This window comes from Vipera berus (assembly GCF_964194415.1).
Source record: "Vipera berus genome assembly, chromosome: 1".
NCBI lineage: Eukaryota > Metazoa > Chordata > Lepidosauria > Squamata > Viperidae > Vipera > Vipera berus.
This window is the reverse complement of record NC_138202.1, coordinates 753,274-768,776: the sequence shown is the minus strand read 5'-3', so window position 1 is coordinate 768,776 and position 15,503 is coordinate 753,274. Positions and strand designations below refer to the sequence as shown.

At 55.3% G+C, this 15,503-nt stretch overlaps 1 protein-coding gene across 1 annotated transcript; it reads left to right on the top strand.

The window, feature by feature from the left end:
- Nucleotides 1-1,406: 1,406 nt before the first annotated feature.
- LOC308659674 (potassium voltage-gated channel subfamily V member 2-like) lies at nucleotides 1,407-4,451 on the top strand (the record flags this gene model as incomplete). Its single annotated transcript, XM_081313505.1, has 2 exons — nucleotides 1,407-2,693; nucleotides 4,137-4,451. The coding sequence occupies 2 exons, from the start codon at nucleotides 1,407-1,409 to the stop codon at nucleotides 4,410-4,412; spliced, it is 1,563 nt and encodes a 520-aa protein (XP_081169631.1). The 3' UTR covers nucleotides 4,413-4,451.
- Nucleotides 4,452-15,503: the final 11,052 nt, after the last annotated feature.

The following is a 15,503-nucleotide window of genomic DNA, read 5'->3' as shown; positions in this document are numbered from 1 at the left end:
GGGTGCTCCATCACTGGAGGTTTTCGAGACTAGACAGCCATCTGTCTGGAATGGTCCAGGGTTTCCTGCTTCAGCAGGGGGTTGGATTAGAGGACCTCCAAGGTCCCTCCCAGCTCTGTTCTTCTCAACTTCTGGAAGTTTGGGAAGGCTGATGGAGCCCCCCCCCCCAAACGTTGGTTTTGGCTGCTCTTGCTTTTTCCTGTCGCGTTGCCATCTGGAGTGAACGCCGCCTGATTACTGGGATTGTCACTTACTGAGATTGGGAGGTGAGAATTTGAGCTATTTGGGGGCAGGGAAGGCACCCCTGATTTTTATTTTATTTTTTTTCGAGTCTTGTCCAGCTTGGATGTCCTGCTTGTGCAGCACTGGGTTCAACCTCCTGTCGGAGTACGAACATTAAAAATCATTTCCCAACTCTTGGGTGGGGGGGAGGGGCTGGCTTTTGTTCTGGAATCTCCCCTGCTCAGTAAAGTGCCTCCCACCCCCACCCCTCCTTCAGACCCCCCCCCCCTTTTTATCTTTACTCCCAGCTTTCCCTTCAGGGGCCTTGAGAAGCACCCCAACCAGAAACACCGCTGTTTTCTGGGATTTCTTTCAACGTTCGTGTCAACATCCAGCTCCAGAATCCAAATAAAACTCCAGGTCTATTCCCTTTCCGAAAATCTCACTGTTTATTGAATACACAGCATGGTGGTGTCGAAGCAAAACTAAAGTTTCCCAGACACCGGTTCATAGAATTAAACCATCATTTCTTGGGCCCAAACCCCAACCTCTCACATAGTCCATGTAAACAATTTTACTTTGTTATGGGAACCGTCTGCTTCCTCTCCACACCTGCTGTGGTGTCCTTGGAAAGGTTTCAGCATCTCACAGTCTTCAGCGGAATCGGGGAGGTGTCGTTTTTTCCCATTCTAAAGCAACACCTCTCTCCCCGCCCCCCCTTACTCTAATGGCAAGTTGATATGCGATAGGTCATTACCAAAGTTTCATTCTTGACAGTGCAATAGTCTGCAACCGTGGGATATCCTGCTAGCCCCCCACCGAAGGGCTAATCATGGTCCTGGCTGGCTCAGGAATTCTGGGAGTTGAAGTCCACAGGTCATAAAGTTGACATGGTTGCTCACCCCTGTGTCTTGAAGCACCCCAAACACGACATCGTGAGATCAGACCGGCCCAACCCAAACTTCCAGATTAACTTCTTAGGTTGACATTTTAAGAGCATAATCTGATTAATGCCGTAAGAAGCTCAGAACCAGCTGCTTCCAGTTCCATCCAGTCCCCTAACTGGGATTCAGCAGCTTTGTGGGGCTCAGCTGGTTTGGTGGCACACGAGCGAGCAGTTCAGAGCTGCTAAAGTAGCAACTCGGCAATTAGAATCCCAGTTCCCGTAAAGGCATCGGCCACGGATGGTGGCCGTTGGAGGACCCCCGACCACCACCATGAGGCCCACCGTGCAAAGGCGGTCAAGCCTCTCGGCCAACATGAAGTTTGGGGCCTGTCAGAAGTGCTGCAGGACTGCCAACAACGTGGACCTCCTCCTGCCCCCCTTCTCTCAGGAGAAGCTGGTCAAGCCGTGGAACTCCATGGACAATTTGGCCGACTGGGCCCAGGACAGTGACAACCTTTCCCACCTGTGGAATCCGAACTTCTTGACCCTCAACGTTGGAGGCCAATGCTTCCACATCTCCGTCCGAGTGGCGGCCAAATACCCCCTCACCAGGATCGGGCAACTGGCCACCTGCGCGGATCCCGTGAAGAAGCTAGAGCTCTGCGACGACTACTCAGTGCTGAAGAACGAGTACTTCTTCGACCGAGACCCTCTCGTCTTCCACTACGTCTTCCACTTCTACCGCAGCGGAGTCATGTGGGTCCTGACCGAGTTCTGCTCTGCCAACTTCCTGGAGGAGATTGAGTACTGGGGCATCCACATGAACTACGCCCAGCGCTGCTGCCGGATTCTCTTCGAGGAGAAGCACGACGAGATCTTGGAGTATCTGAAGATCCAGCGAGAGTTGGAGGCCGAACTGGAGACGGTCGAGAACGAGGAACATTTTGAGGGCAGGTTCATGGGCCGCTTCCGGAAGGCCATCTGGAACGTGATCGAGAACCCGTACTCCTCGGTCCTGGCTAAGATCACGGCCATCTTGTCCAGCCTATTCGTGCTGTTCTCGGTGGTGGGGATGACCCTCAGCACCGTGAAGGAGATGCAGGACAAGACCAGCAAGCAGTGCATGGAGCACCTGGAGACCGTCTGCGCCGTCTTCTTCACCCTGGAGTATCTCATGCGGCTGGTCTCCACCTCCACCCTCCAGCAGTTCTTCCGGGCGGCCTTCAGCGCCATCGACCTGGTGTCCATCCTGCCCTTCTACATCCAGATCGTCTTCGAGAGCCTGGTCGAGGATGACTCCGAAGACCACGAGGAGCTGCACAAGATGCGGAACGTGGGGAAGCTGGGCAAGGTCCTCAAGCTGATCAAGCTGATGCGGATCTTCCGTATCCTGAAGCTGGCCCGGCACTCCACGGGGCTGAGGGCCTTCGGCTTCACCCTCCGGCAGTGCTGCCAGCCGGTCTGCTGCCTCCTCCTCTTCATCGCCATGGGCATCTTCACCTTCTCCGCCCTCATGTACTCCGTCGAGCACGACGTGCCGAACACCAACTTCACCAGCATCCCCAGCGCCTGGTGGTGGGCAGCAGTAAGTGAACCCATCAACCCCCCCCACACACACCCCACTTCCCCCGCATATCAGCTAATAATAGTTATCAGAATAGAGCAGATGCTCCGTGACCCAAACTATGTAACAGAAGAGAGTTTGGAGGGACCTTGGAGGTCCTCTAGTCCAGCCCTCTGCTCAAGCAGGAAACCCCATACCATTTCAGACAAGTGACTGTCCAGTCTCCTCTTGAGAACCTCCAGTGATGGAGGGCCCACAACCTCTGGTGGCAATTTCTGTTCCACCAGTTAATTGTCCTCACCGCTAGGAAGTTTCTCCTTAATTCCAGGTTGCTTCTCTCCTTGACTAGTTTCCATCCGTTGCTTCTTGTCCTGCCTTTGGGCGCTTTGGAGAATAGGTTGACACACACACACAACCCCACTTCTTTGTGGCAGCTGCTCAAATACTTTAAGACGGCTATCATGTCCCCCCTGGTCTTTCTTTTCTTTAGGTTGGCCATACCTGAGTCCCGCAACCGTTCTTCCTACGTTTTAGTCTCCAGCCCTTTGATCATCTTAGTTGCTCTTCTCTGCACTTTTTCCCAAAGTCTCAACGTCTTTTTTACAATGTGGCAACCAAACCTGGATGCAGGTATGCCAGGTGTGGCCTTACTAAGGCTTCATAAAGCGGTACTAAGACTTCACGTCGTTTTGATTCTATGCCTCTGTTTATACAAGCCAGGATTGTGTTTGCTTTCTCGGCTGTCGCCGCACGTGGCTGGCTCACATTTAAGGCACGGTCCACTGGGTCTCCAAGGCCCCTCTCTCGATTACTGTGGGTCTCACCTAGTCTGTACTTGTAATTTGTAGCTGAGGGCGTCCTCTTGAGTTAGTAGCCCTGTCAGACCCAAGAATGAATTGGGGACCCCAATTCCCAAGAATGGCCCAAGCAGGGATGGTGGAAGATCTGGCTTGGATGAGGGGCAGCCGAAAATGGAGTTGAAGTCCACGAGTCATAAAAGAGCCGAGGTCCCCCCTCCCTCCCCCCCCCCGGCCTAGACACCCCTCAATCGTTCATCATCTGCTTTAGCTCCCAGAGCCCTCGTGGTCGTCTTCGCGGTTGAGGTCTTTTCTTGGCGTCTTGCAAGTGAGTTTGCTTCAACGCAGGAGGACATCTTGTTCTTCCTCCTCCTCCTTCCTCCTCCTCCTCCTTCCTTCCTTCTTGTTTTCCTCCTCTTCCTCCCCCTCCTCTCCGCCTCTTCCTCCTCCTCTTCTTCCTCTTCCTCCTCCTCCCCCTCCTATGTTCCTCGTCTTCCTCTTCTTCCTGTTCCTCGTCCTCCCCCTCCTTCCTCCCCCTCCTCTCTCTGCCTCTTCTTCCTCTTCCTCCTTTTCTTCCTCTTCCTCCTCCTCCTCCCCCTCCTCCTCCTGTGTTCCTCCTCTTCCTCTTCCTGTTCCTCCCCCTCCTCCCTCCCCCCTCCCCCTCCAGGTGAGCCTCTCCACCGTGGGCTACGGGGACACGGTGCCGGACACCTTCCTGGGCAGGGTGGTGGCCTTCGGCTGCATCGCCTTCGGCATCATCCTCAACGGGATGCCCATCTCCATCCTCTACAACAAGTTCTCCGACTACTACGCCAAGCTCAAGTCTCAGGAGGACAAGAGCTCGGTGGCCCTCAAGACCCCCCGCAAGGACCACCTGAGGGAGAGGCTGTGGAAGAAGCTGGACCAGTGCTGCGGCCCCCAGAGCAGCCGGGCAGGCCAGTAGCCACTCGCCACCCCCACCCCACCCCCTGCGCCTTCCCTGCCCCCCCACCCACCTCAGCCACACCGCCCTCCCGTCGGAAGCCCCGGATGACTCCTGCCTCCGTCCGTGCCAGGCGGGCCTGCCAAGCTTTGCTCCCTCGCACCCAGGACAGCCAGCCCCCTCCCCTGTCTTGCCCTTCCTTCTTTTCCTGCGGATGCCAAGGGGGCAGAGAGGGTGGGCAGAGGGGGCTGATCCCCCCCCCCCGCCGCCTCTTTTCCCTCTGCCCAGAGCGGAGCTGCCTGCCTGTCAGCCCAACATCGGTTTAATCCCGGAGAGCTCCGCTTATACCTGGTCTTCTGAAGCCAAAGGTGGGAATCGGGTGCCCGAATTCACCGGCCAGGGCCCCCCCCCCCGATGCCCAAATGAGGCTCGGAAGCCGCCTGTCCTTGTCTTTAACCTGCCTCTCCTAAACCTTCCCCAGCGGAAATGCCTTTGGCTGGCTTTATTTTTATACTTCCTTTTTGCCCTGCCTTTATTATTTTTATTTTTAAAAAAAGGCAATGAGCGTATCTGATTTTCTTTCCTCCTCTTTTCCCCACTACAACAACCCTGTGAGGTGGGAAAGACCCGAAGTCACCCAGTCAGCTTTTGTGTCTAAGGCAGGACTGGAACTCGCCGTCACTTGGTCCAGTCACTTGGTCCCAGCCGGACAGAAACTGGGAGAGAGTTTCTCTGCCCTGGGATGCCCAACGGCCCACGGGAAGAAAATGGGCACACACCAGGTGTTTTTTCTCAACTTTGGGAACGTCAACTCCCAGAATTCCCCAGTCCTGCCCTCTGCCCTGGAAACCCCCCCACCCACCCCACCCCCGTGGTCTGCACACCTTCCCATTTTGAGTTTGCTGGGAAAACGCCTTTGATGCCCGGTGAGCGGAATATAAATTCTCCACATCCAGCTGTTCCTTCTTTCCATGCCCAGATGCAATCTTCAATGAAAGGCTACAAGGACAAGGAAAACACACACACACACACACACACACACACACACAGGCTCCTTCAGGACTACCCCTGCTTCCTTGGTGGGAGCAAAGACACAGTCACAAAACTTTGTGCACCAGGCTCAATTTTCTTATTTTATTCTTGCCACTCTGCCTGGCCCGTTGGCAGGCAGACTTGTCCCTGGCTGCCGCTGTTCCTTTTTGCCCCCTCCCCAAGCTGGCGCCCCCCCCCAGCAGTAAAAGAAGCGACAGGACCAGAAGCTTGGAAGCCGTTTGCGTTTAATGTGGAGGAAAGCACTTCCTTGGCAAAATCATCATCACAACAAGCATAAAAACAAATATTTACAAGTCTCTCGTTGTGCAGGAAGTTTGTCCTATGTACACACACGCACACATATTTATATTTATATATTTATATAATTTAAACAGTTGGGCTATCTACAGTATGGTACATTCTGCAGGGGTGGCCTGGGCCGGAGTTCGCTGGAGTTGGGCGCCATTCGAACACGCGGCAAATTTTCTTCCCAGGAACACGGGTGTCCAGAGCAGCATCCCCCAATTTGAGGAGACGCACAGACAGGCAAGGCGGGGAAGTTGGAAGACTTCCGTTTGGTCCCAGCCATTTGCTCTTTGGAGGTAGACTGCTGCGGAACAAGGAGGCTCGACTAGTTTACTATGACCCTTAGCCACAACATATTTTCTTCTTTTTCAGTCGTGCTGGTGCTAGCTAACCTTGCTCTTCCATAATCTGTCACACACACACCCCCTTTCAATCATTTTAAAGCTGGCAGGACACTTCCTTGTGGCAGTCAGTTCCACGGGTTCGATAAGCTTTGTCTGCTCTCCTCTGTTGCTCGTCTTTTCTTCCAGCAATGGGGGTGGGCAGAGAGAGTCCAGGCTGCCTTCTTTGCATCCGGTCAGCTGATCAAAGCAAGACACACGCACCCCTCCTCCACCCAAGAGCTCCAGTTTGTAGGAAGCCAGGGGAAGGAATTGAACTCGTGTCACAGTGGCTGAAACCGTTCCAAACACACATCGCGTGCCCTCCAAAATGCAGGAATAGAATAAGAATAGAACAAAATATAGAAGGGAAGAGAGAAGAGATGGAAGGGACCTTGTAGGTCATGTAGACCAACCCACCCACCCACCACCCTAGGAGGAGACCAGACAGCATTTCTGACAGATGGCAGTCCGGTCTCTTCTCGAAAGCTCCCAGCGAGGAAGCTCCCACAACTTCTGAAGGCAATTGGTGGTATTGTGATATTGCAGGACTGTCCATTTAGGGTAGGGGTGTCCAAGAACGGTGGACTTCAACTCCCAGAATCCTGCTGGCTGCTGGGGAATTCTGGGAGCTGAGTTCCACCGGTTTTAAAGTTGCCAAGTTGGAGACTTCTGGTTTGGGGAGAAAAGGCCCTGGCTGTTGGTATCCTCCCCCCTTAAAAAGCCCCCCAGGAATGCTCTCCAGGGCCAAGGTCAGGGCTTGCATGTGGAAGGGGGGAGGACCACTATGCCAGTCACACACACGCACACACACGTAAAGACACACGGTGTGCCCGGGGCTCAGTGGCAGCCGCAGCTGCCCGCCACCATGCCGTCGTACTGCTTGAGCACCACCGTCTCGTCGTCGTCAAAGTAGAGCAGGTTGATGGAGAACAGCTTGTCCGGCACGCAGCAGGGCGTCTGCACCTCCGGGCTGAGCTTCAGGGCGTGGATGATGGACTGGACGGTGGCGTGGTTGGTGGGCCGCATGCTCTGGCCCAGCGGGAAGCGGCAGGTGCCCTTGCAGTAGTAGGCGTTGTAGCCCCGCGGGGAGATGACCCAGCCGGTCCAGCCGATCTCGTCAAAGTCCACCGGCAGCGGGTAGCGCTGGCAGGGCAGGGCGCTCTCGGCCGAGCGGGCACCCCGGGTCCGGTTGGAGGGGGGCTCGGGGGGAGGCGGCAAAGCTGCAGGGGGGGGGGCAAAGAAATGGCTCACATCCCCGCTTGGCATCTCGGCTGCAGCTTCAGGAGCAAAGCTGGGGGGGGGATTATCTTCTAAGGGGTGTAACGCTGTGGCCCCCTCCCCAAAATGCCCGATGGGGGTCACTCACCGGGGAAGCCGCTGGGCAAGGCGGCCGCCCGCCGCCCGTCATCAGTGAACAAGACCAGCATGGGCTTCTTGCTGGCGTGGTGGTCCCGTCCCGAGGCAAACTGCACGGCGTGGGGGTCCAGGGGGGTCCCGCCCAGGCCCTGCACCGTCACCAGCAGGCCCTGGTTGCTGCCCTCTTCGGCCACCCAGTCGCGGACCTGGAGGGGGGGGAAGCATCGGCAGGCATCAGCGGGCATCCTGCGGAGCTCGAGTGAGTGAGCCAAGCCTCAGCCAAAAGCCCCCCTCCCTGCTTCTCAGCCCCCCCCCCCCCCGGACACATGCAAGTCCGACAACACTCACCGCCTGGGTGATGGAGAAGACCTCCCAGCCGAAGCCCTGCAAGGCCAGCAGCCTGGCGGAGAGCAGCTTCTTCCCCTGGGGGGCCTCCGGGTGGTCCTTGTCCAGCACCTGGTAAACGCTCACCTGGGGGGGTGAGAAAGGGGGGGTGGGATTAGCCGAAGTCCTGGGAGGGTCCTCTCCACAGCAGCCCTTTCGGCCTCCTTTCTCCCTACAGATTCAGGGCACTCTGCACGTGCCCGCCTAACCTGGTCCCCTCCCCCGGCCATCGCTCAGCTTGTAGCACAGCCTTGGCACCCCGGCCGCCTCCAGCATATGCTGGGAGCACATCTCCCAGCATCCCCAGTGGTCCCGCTGGAGGGGGTGGGCCTGCAGTTCAGGCAGCTTTCAAAAAAGGAAGAGGCCAACGGAGGGGGGGGCAGGGGGAGGAGGAGGGGGAGAAGGAGGGAGGGGGAGGGGAGGAGGAGGATGGGAGTGAGGAAGAAGAAGGGAGGGGGAGGGGAGCAGGAGGAGCAGGAAGGGAGGGGGAGCAGGGGGGGAGGAGGAGAAGGAGGGGAGGAAGGGAGGAGGAAGAGGATGGGAGGATGGGAGGAAGGGAGGGGGAGGGGAGAGAGGAAGAGGATGGGAGGGAGGGAGGAGGAAGAGGATGGGAGGATGGGAGGAAGGGAGGGGGAGGGGAGAGAGGAAGAGGATGGGAGGGAGGGAGGAGGAAGAGGATGGGAGGATGGGAGGAAGGGAGGGGGAGGGGAGAGAGGAAGAGGATGGGAGGGAGGGAGGAGGAAGAGGATGGGAGGATGGGAGGAAGGGAGGGGGAGGGGAGAGAGGAAGAGGATGGGAGGGAGGGAGGAGGAAGAGGATGGGAGGATGGGAGGATGGGAGGGGGAGGGGAGAGAGGAAGAGGATGGGAGGGAGGGAGGAGGAAGAGGATGGGAGGATGGGAGGAAGGGAGGGGGAGGGGAGAGAGGAAGAGGATGGGAGGGAGGGAGGAGGAAGAGGATGGGAGGATGGGAGGAAGGGAGGGGGAGGGGAGAGAGGAAGAGGATGGGAGGGAGGGAGGAGGAAGAGGATGGGAGGATGGGAGGAAGGGAGGGGGAGGGGAGAGAGGAAGAGGATGGGAGGGAGGGAGGAGGAAGAGGAAGGGAGGATGGGAGGAAGGGAGGGGGAGGGGAGAGAGGAAGAGGATGGGAGGGAGGGGGAGGAAGAGGAAGGGAGGAAGGGAGGGGGAGGGGAGAGAGGAAGAAGAAGGGAGGGAGGGAGGGAGGAAGAGGGAAAGGGCTTCGTGCCCACCAGTTGTGGCCCACCAGAGGTCGGGGAGGGGGGGGAGGCGCCCAAGAGTGCCTCTGAGCATACCTGGCAGTAGTGCTGCCTCTGCAGAAGGGCCCCCTCGGCCCCCCTGGCCCGCAGCTTGAAGAGGTGCAGCTCAGCCGAGAGGACGATCTCGTTCTTGGCCACGCTGGAGAGCAGGAAGAGCAGCTGCATCTGGTCGCTGTGAGCTGAAAGAGAAGGCAGCCCCTTGGCACCAGGCGGCCCACAACAGCCCTGCCAGGTAGGCCGGGCGGAGGGAGAATGGGCCATAGGCCCCGCACTGACCCCCCTTCCTGTTGGCAGGCCATTTGGGTCTGGGTCTCCATAACTGATGAGATTCAGGCAGGGTCTCCATCGTACCAATCGAGGTTTTTCAGCCTGGGGAAGGTGGAGTCTGGCAGTTGGCCCAGCTGCCTTCCTTCCCGTCCCCAAGGGTGAAACGCAGGGCTGAAAACGAATCATTTTCCATTTTAAAACATCAAAGCTTCCTGCACCCCTTGAAAGCGGCAGAAGCTGATCCTAGCCAAAACTTTCCCATCTTTAGGGTGTTTTACGGAGCCCCCACCCCAAAAAGCCCACCCCCATCCTTGAGGAGCGAAACAAGACAAGCGGGGGGGGGGGGAAACCTTCAGCTAATATTCACCACTGAGGGGGGGGGATTAAAAAAAAACAAACTTTCTGCCATTCTTTGGAAGGAGAATCGATGAACGTAAAACGGAGAAGTGAAAGCCAATCCCGTCTTTTCGAGGTTTAAAATTTCAGCCCTCAAACTCTGCTTATGCTCAGGGGCTTTGATTAGCGATTCGGGGACGTGAGGGGGGAGGACACACCTGTTGGCAAACATGGGGAAGGGGGAGGAAACCAGAGGGCAATTTTAAGGCAGAAAGGGTGGCAGGAGAAGGGCAGTTTGAGCCAGGGACACTCTGCAGCCCCCTCCCCATGTCTCTCCTCCCTTCCTGAAGGACTTGCCCCCAGAGGTTGTGGGTACTCCAACACTGGAGGCTTTTAAGAAGAGAGTGGACAGCCTCTCCTCTGAAATGGCATCATTTTTCCTGCCTGAGCAGAGGGTTAGACTAGAAGACCTCAGAGGTCCCTTCCCTTCCCTTCCCCTCCTTCCTTCCTTCCTTCCTTCCTTCCTTTCCCTCCCTCCCTCCCTCCCTCCTCACTGCCTGAGAGGGTTGGACTAGAAGACCTCCAAGATCCCTTCCTTCCTTCCTTCCTTCCTTCCTTCCTTCCTTCCTTCCTTCCTTCCTTCCTTCCTTCCTTCCTTTCCCTCCCTCCCTCCCTCCCTCCTCACTGCCTGAGAGGGTTGGACTAGAAGACCTCCAAGGTCCCTTCCTTCCTTCCTTCCTTCCTTCCTTCCTTCCTTCCTTCCTTTCCCTCCCTCCCTCCCTCCCTCCCTCCCTCCCTCCTCACTGCCTGAGAGGGTTGGACTAGAAGACCTCCAAGGTCCCTTCCCACTTTGTTATTCCACACTGCTGGGGGTCTCAGAGTCTTCCCCCAGGGAGGTCTTAAGGCCATCTAGAGGATCCTGATGATCTGGTCTTCTAACCTGCTCTTCTCCCCCCCCCCCCAGCTTAGCTGATTCTCTTTAAACTGGGTTGGGCTACCCAGGTCTCCCAGTCCCGAGGAGGGAGAAAGGGGGGGTTGGGGGGGGGCTGCCCCACTGCTCCCTCTCTGGTCTGTGTGTGTGTGGGGGGTTGAGAGTCTACTCTGAGCTATCAAGTTGCAGCCCTTACAATTAATGTCCCCCTCCCCAGGCTTTCCTTCCTCCCAATTCCCCCCCCCTCCAGCAGCAGAGCCCCCTCCCCACTGCAGGGACTCACTCCGGTCCAGGAAGCTGCGCACGGTGTTGCCTTCCAGGAGGTGGGGGTCCTTGGTGACCCCATCAGCGTTGGCCACTGTGTTGTAGAGATCCACCATGTACTGGGGGGGCTCCTTGAGGTAGAGGGGGGGCTGCGGGGGCTCCTCCATGCCAAAGACCTCCAGCAGCTGTTTCAGGGCCTGGTCCCGGGTGTCTTCGGAGCCCCAGGTGGGCTTGGCGGGCCGGGCAGGTGCCCAGGCGAGCAGCAGGAGCGGCAGGAGCAGCAGCTTTGTCATCTCGGCTTCTGGTGGGTTTCTCAAGAGGACTAGCTCCTCAGGCCTGGCCCAGGCCTCCTTTATACCCCCAGCAGAAGAGGCAGAGGCTGATGGGCCATCAGGGAATTAATGGGGCTACTAACAAGGTGCCAACCTGCCCATTAGCCCAGTCCACACCTTGGAGGGCTGTGGATTCCTCGGGAGGAAGGGGGGGGCGCGTCTTTGTGGTTGGGCCTGGGCAGGAAGGGGGGGAACAATCTCCCCCCCTCCAGAGACCTCTCCAAAGTTTATTGAGGGCCCAGGGCTGCCAGCCAGATGAGCTGGCTCTCCCCGGGGGCTAACGGGCATCTAATGGGGAGCAGCGGGGGGCCATTTGCAGACAGGAATTAGAGGCTTCTGGGGGGGGGAAAGAGAAGCAGCAGTGAGGGGGATCCCTTCACCCTAAATGGTGGCCCTCCTGGCTGGAAAGAATGCTCTCCAGAGGTGAGCAGCCCAATGATGGGACCCCCTTGGCCCTGTGCCCCCCGCCAGCGCAAGAGGAGTGGGGTGGCTGGAGCCAGGAGAGACATGGGGAGGGGGCTGCAGCTGAGCCCCTTGGAGGCCAAAGAGTGTCCTTTCCCTGTGCCGAGGGCCTTTCTAAAAAGCATGGCATGACTCTAGTCCTCATGGATTTCCCTGGGTCAAACTGCCCTTCTCCTGCACCACTGAGCTCCTGAGCCCCATGTTTCACAGGAACTGGGGCTGCCCCCTGCCCCGTGTAGACCTTCAGAGAACACCCGCTTTCTCCACCCCCACCCACCCCTGCAACCAGCCACCAATTGCTTCTCTCGCTTTTCTGGCTCGTTTCAGCAAAGACGGAACCCAGACAGATGACCTCTGGGGTCTCCAGGTGTGCGCACGGCTTTCGCACCACTCACGATGCACCAAGCTGAGCAGGCAGCCTTGTGAATGCCACAACGAAGCCCGTTTGCACGGAGGCGTCTACTCCAGCCCCATCAATCCAACATTAGTGGGACCCAGAAAGGGGGTCTTCTCCATCATTGCCCCACCCTCACCAGCCCCCCACCTACGATTCATATGCTCTCCCCCCACCCCCAGTTGCCTTTACTTCTGAAAAATCCTTACAACTGATTTTCCTCCCACCCCTATGGGATCCTCAGCAGCACTCAGTCAGAGTAGAGCTGAGAGGGACCTCGGAGGTCTTCTAGTCCACCCCACTGGTCAAGCTGGAGACCCTACCATCTCAGACAGGCGGCTGCCCAGTCTCTTCTTGAAAGCCTCCAGTGTTGCAGCACCCATAACCTCTGGAGGCAAGCAGTTCCCCTGGTTAATTGTCCTCACTGTTAGGAAGTTTCTCCTTAATTCCCAGTTGCTTCTCTCCTTGTTTGGTTTCCATTCCGATGTTTCCCATCTTGCCTCCTGGTGCTTTGGAGAAAAGGTTGACCCCCCCCCTCTTCTTCTTTGGGGCAGCCCCTCAAATACTGGAAGACCGCTATCATGTCCCCCCCCCCCCGTCCTTCTTTTCTCTAGATTGGCCAGACCCAAATCCCGCAGCCGTTGTTCTTCCTATGTTTTAGTCTCCAGACCTTGGATCATCTTAGTTGCTCTCCTGTGAATTTTTTTCCAAGCTCTCAACATCTTTTTTTGTGATATGGTGGCCAAAACTGGATGCAGGTACTCCAGGTGTGGCTTTCCTAGGCCTTTATAAAGCGGGACTAAGACTTCAGGTGAGTTTGATTCTATGCCTACGTTGATGAAAGGCAGGACTGTGTGAGGTTTTTGGGCCACTGCCACACACAGCTGGCTCTAATTGTGGGTCTACACCAAGTTCACCAGTTAGGGTTTTTTTACAGATGTTCCTTTTCCAAATCTGCCTTTAACAGGGTGGAGGATCCTGGCTGCTTCCGGAACGGGTAGATGAGCTTTATAAATGTGATAAATTGCAACCAGTTTTTCTTGCGTCTCCGCATTTCGCCATCCTTCATGCCAGCCATCCTCAACCCAAACCGGGCCCAGCTGCCCGAAGGACAAGGCGGATTTCAGCCCAGGGTTGCTGGCCCCCCCCACACACACACATCTGCATGGCTTCTCCAAGGCTGGGGCTCAAGTTCCCTGACTTCCCCCACCCCCCACCCAGAAGGCACTCCTTGGCCCTGCATAAAAGGTTGTTGTTAATAATAATAATAATAATAATAATAATAATAATAATAATAATAATAATAATTAATAAATAATAATAATAATAATGATGATGATGATGATGATGATGATGATGATGATGATGATGATGGAAGGGACTGCTCAAGAACAAGCACTACAAACTAATGCCATGAAAGCGAAGATACAAAAATCTACAGACAATCCAAATTGCAGACTTTGCAAGGACAAAGTTGAAACGGTTTCACATTTAATAGGTGAGTGCAGCAAAATTGCGCAAACTGATTACAAAGCTAGACATGACCGAGTTGCTAAACTAATCCACTGGGCATTGTGTAAAAAATACGGCTTGCCTGTGTCCGAAAAGTCGTGGGAACATAGGGTGGAAAAAGTTGTGGAGAATGAGAGGGTGAAGATCTTGTGGGACTTCCGAATACAGACAGATCGCCATTTGGAACACAACACGCCAGATATCGCAGTCGTAGAGAAGCGAAGGGTACAGCTGATTGATATCACTGTACCAGGAGATGCCAGAGTCAAAGAAAAAGAACTGGGGAAAATTACGAAATACCGCAACCTGGCCATCAAAACTGCACGATTACGGATGAAACGTGTAATAGTGATACCCATTATCATCGGGGCACTGGGAATTAGGTCCAAAAACTTTGCAAAATACATCAAGAAATTGCAGCTTCCTGCAATAACTCCAGAAAAGCTAGAAAAAAACTGCGCTACTCGGAACATCTCACATTTTAAGGAGATACCTGGTTGATACCTAGGATGCCGGCAGCAACCCGTGTCAACCATTAGTGCCAGTCAATTTGAGTGTTCAGTCAACTGAGTTTCATGTTTAATGAATAAAAGTTATATAATAAAGTTGGAAGGGACCTTGGAGGTCATCTAGTCCAACCCCCTGCTCAGGCAGGAAACCAGCACATACTATTTCAGACAAACGGCTGTCTTTATTGGCCAACTCCATTTCCTTTTTTTCAAGCTTTCCTGGCATTGGATCTGCCAACCGATCAGGAAGGGAGATTTTATTTTAGGAAAATTATTCTGTTCCCCCCCCTCCCCCCTGTACTGAGCTCTGGCGTCCAGTTGGGCCAGATGAGAAAGTCTGGCAGTCTGCCAAGGAAGGCCCCCTCCCCAAAAAGGGGGGCAGGAATGAGCCAGCTCTGCTCAGTGACCCTTTTTTGCAAGACCCCCACTCCAGGAGGGGTTGTCTGGGTGATGGAGGGAGAGCCCCCTCCCCAAACAGACTTCCCAAGAGTGGGTGCCGTAGTCAGGGGGTGCCCAAACATCCTGGCAGGCCTGCAACTATCCAGCTGCCCCCCACCCCACCCCTCCAGGCTTCGTTCTGGAAAGCTGTTGATGGGCCTTGATGCTGGGGGGGGCAAAAGCTGGCTTGGGGACCCCCAAGAGACCCCACCAGGGGACGGGTGAACTTGTGAGGCTGTTCCACTATTTTTAATGTCCCTTCCTCTATTATTCTCGGCTTCCATTTGGTTTTTATCCTGTTTTAATGGATTTATTAACTCTTTTAGCCCTGCAAGCAAGAGTCGCTTACGTGAGAGGTGGACAGCTGTATACACTAATAATAATAATAATAATAATAATAATAATAATAATAATAATAATAATAATAATAATAATAATAATAATAATAAAGTTGGAAGGGACCTTAGAGGTCATCTAGTCCAACCCCCTGCTCGGGGAGGGAACCCTATACCATTTCAGACAAATGGCTGTCCAGTCTCTTCTTAAAAACCTCCAGTGTTGGAGCATTCACCACTTCTGGAGGCAGGTTGTTCCACTGGTTAATTGTCCTCACTGTCAGGAAGTTTCTCCTTAGTTCTAGGTTGCTCCTCTCCTTGATGAGTTTCCATCCGTTGCTTCTTGTCCTGCCTTCAGGCGCTTTGGAGAAGAGCTTGACTTCCTCTTCTTTGGGGCAGCCCCTGAGATACTGGAACACTGCTATCATGTCACCCCTCACCCTTCTCTTCGTTAAACTACACATACCCAATTCCAGCAACCGTTCCTTATATGTTTTAGCCTCCAGCCCCCTAATCATCTTTGTTGCTCTTCTCTGTACCCTTTCTAGAGTCTCGACATCTTTTTTACATCGTGGTGACCAAAACTGGATGCCGTA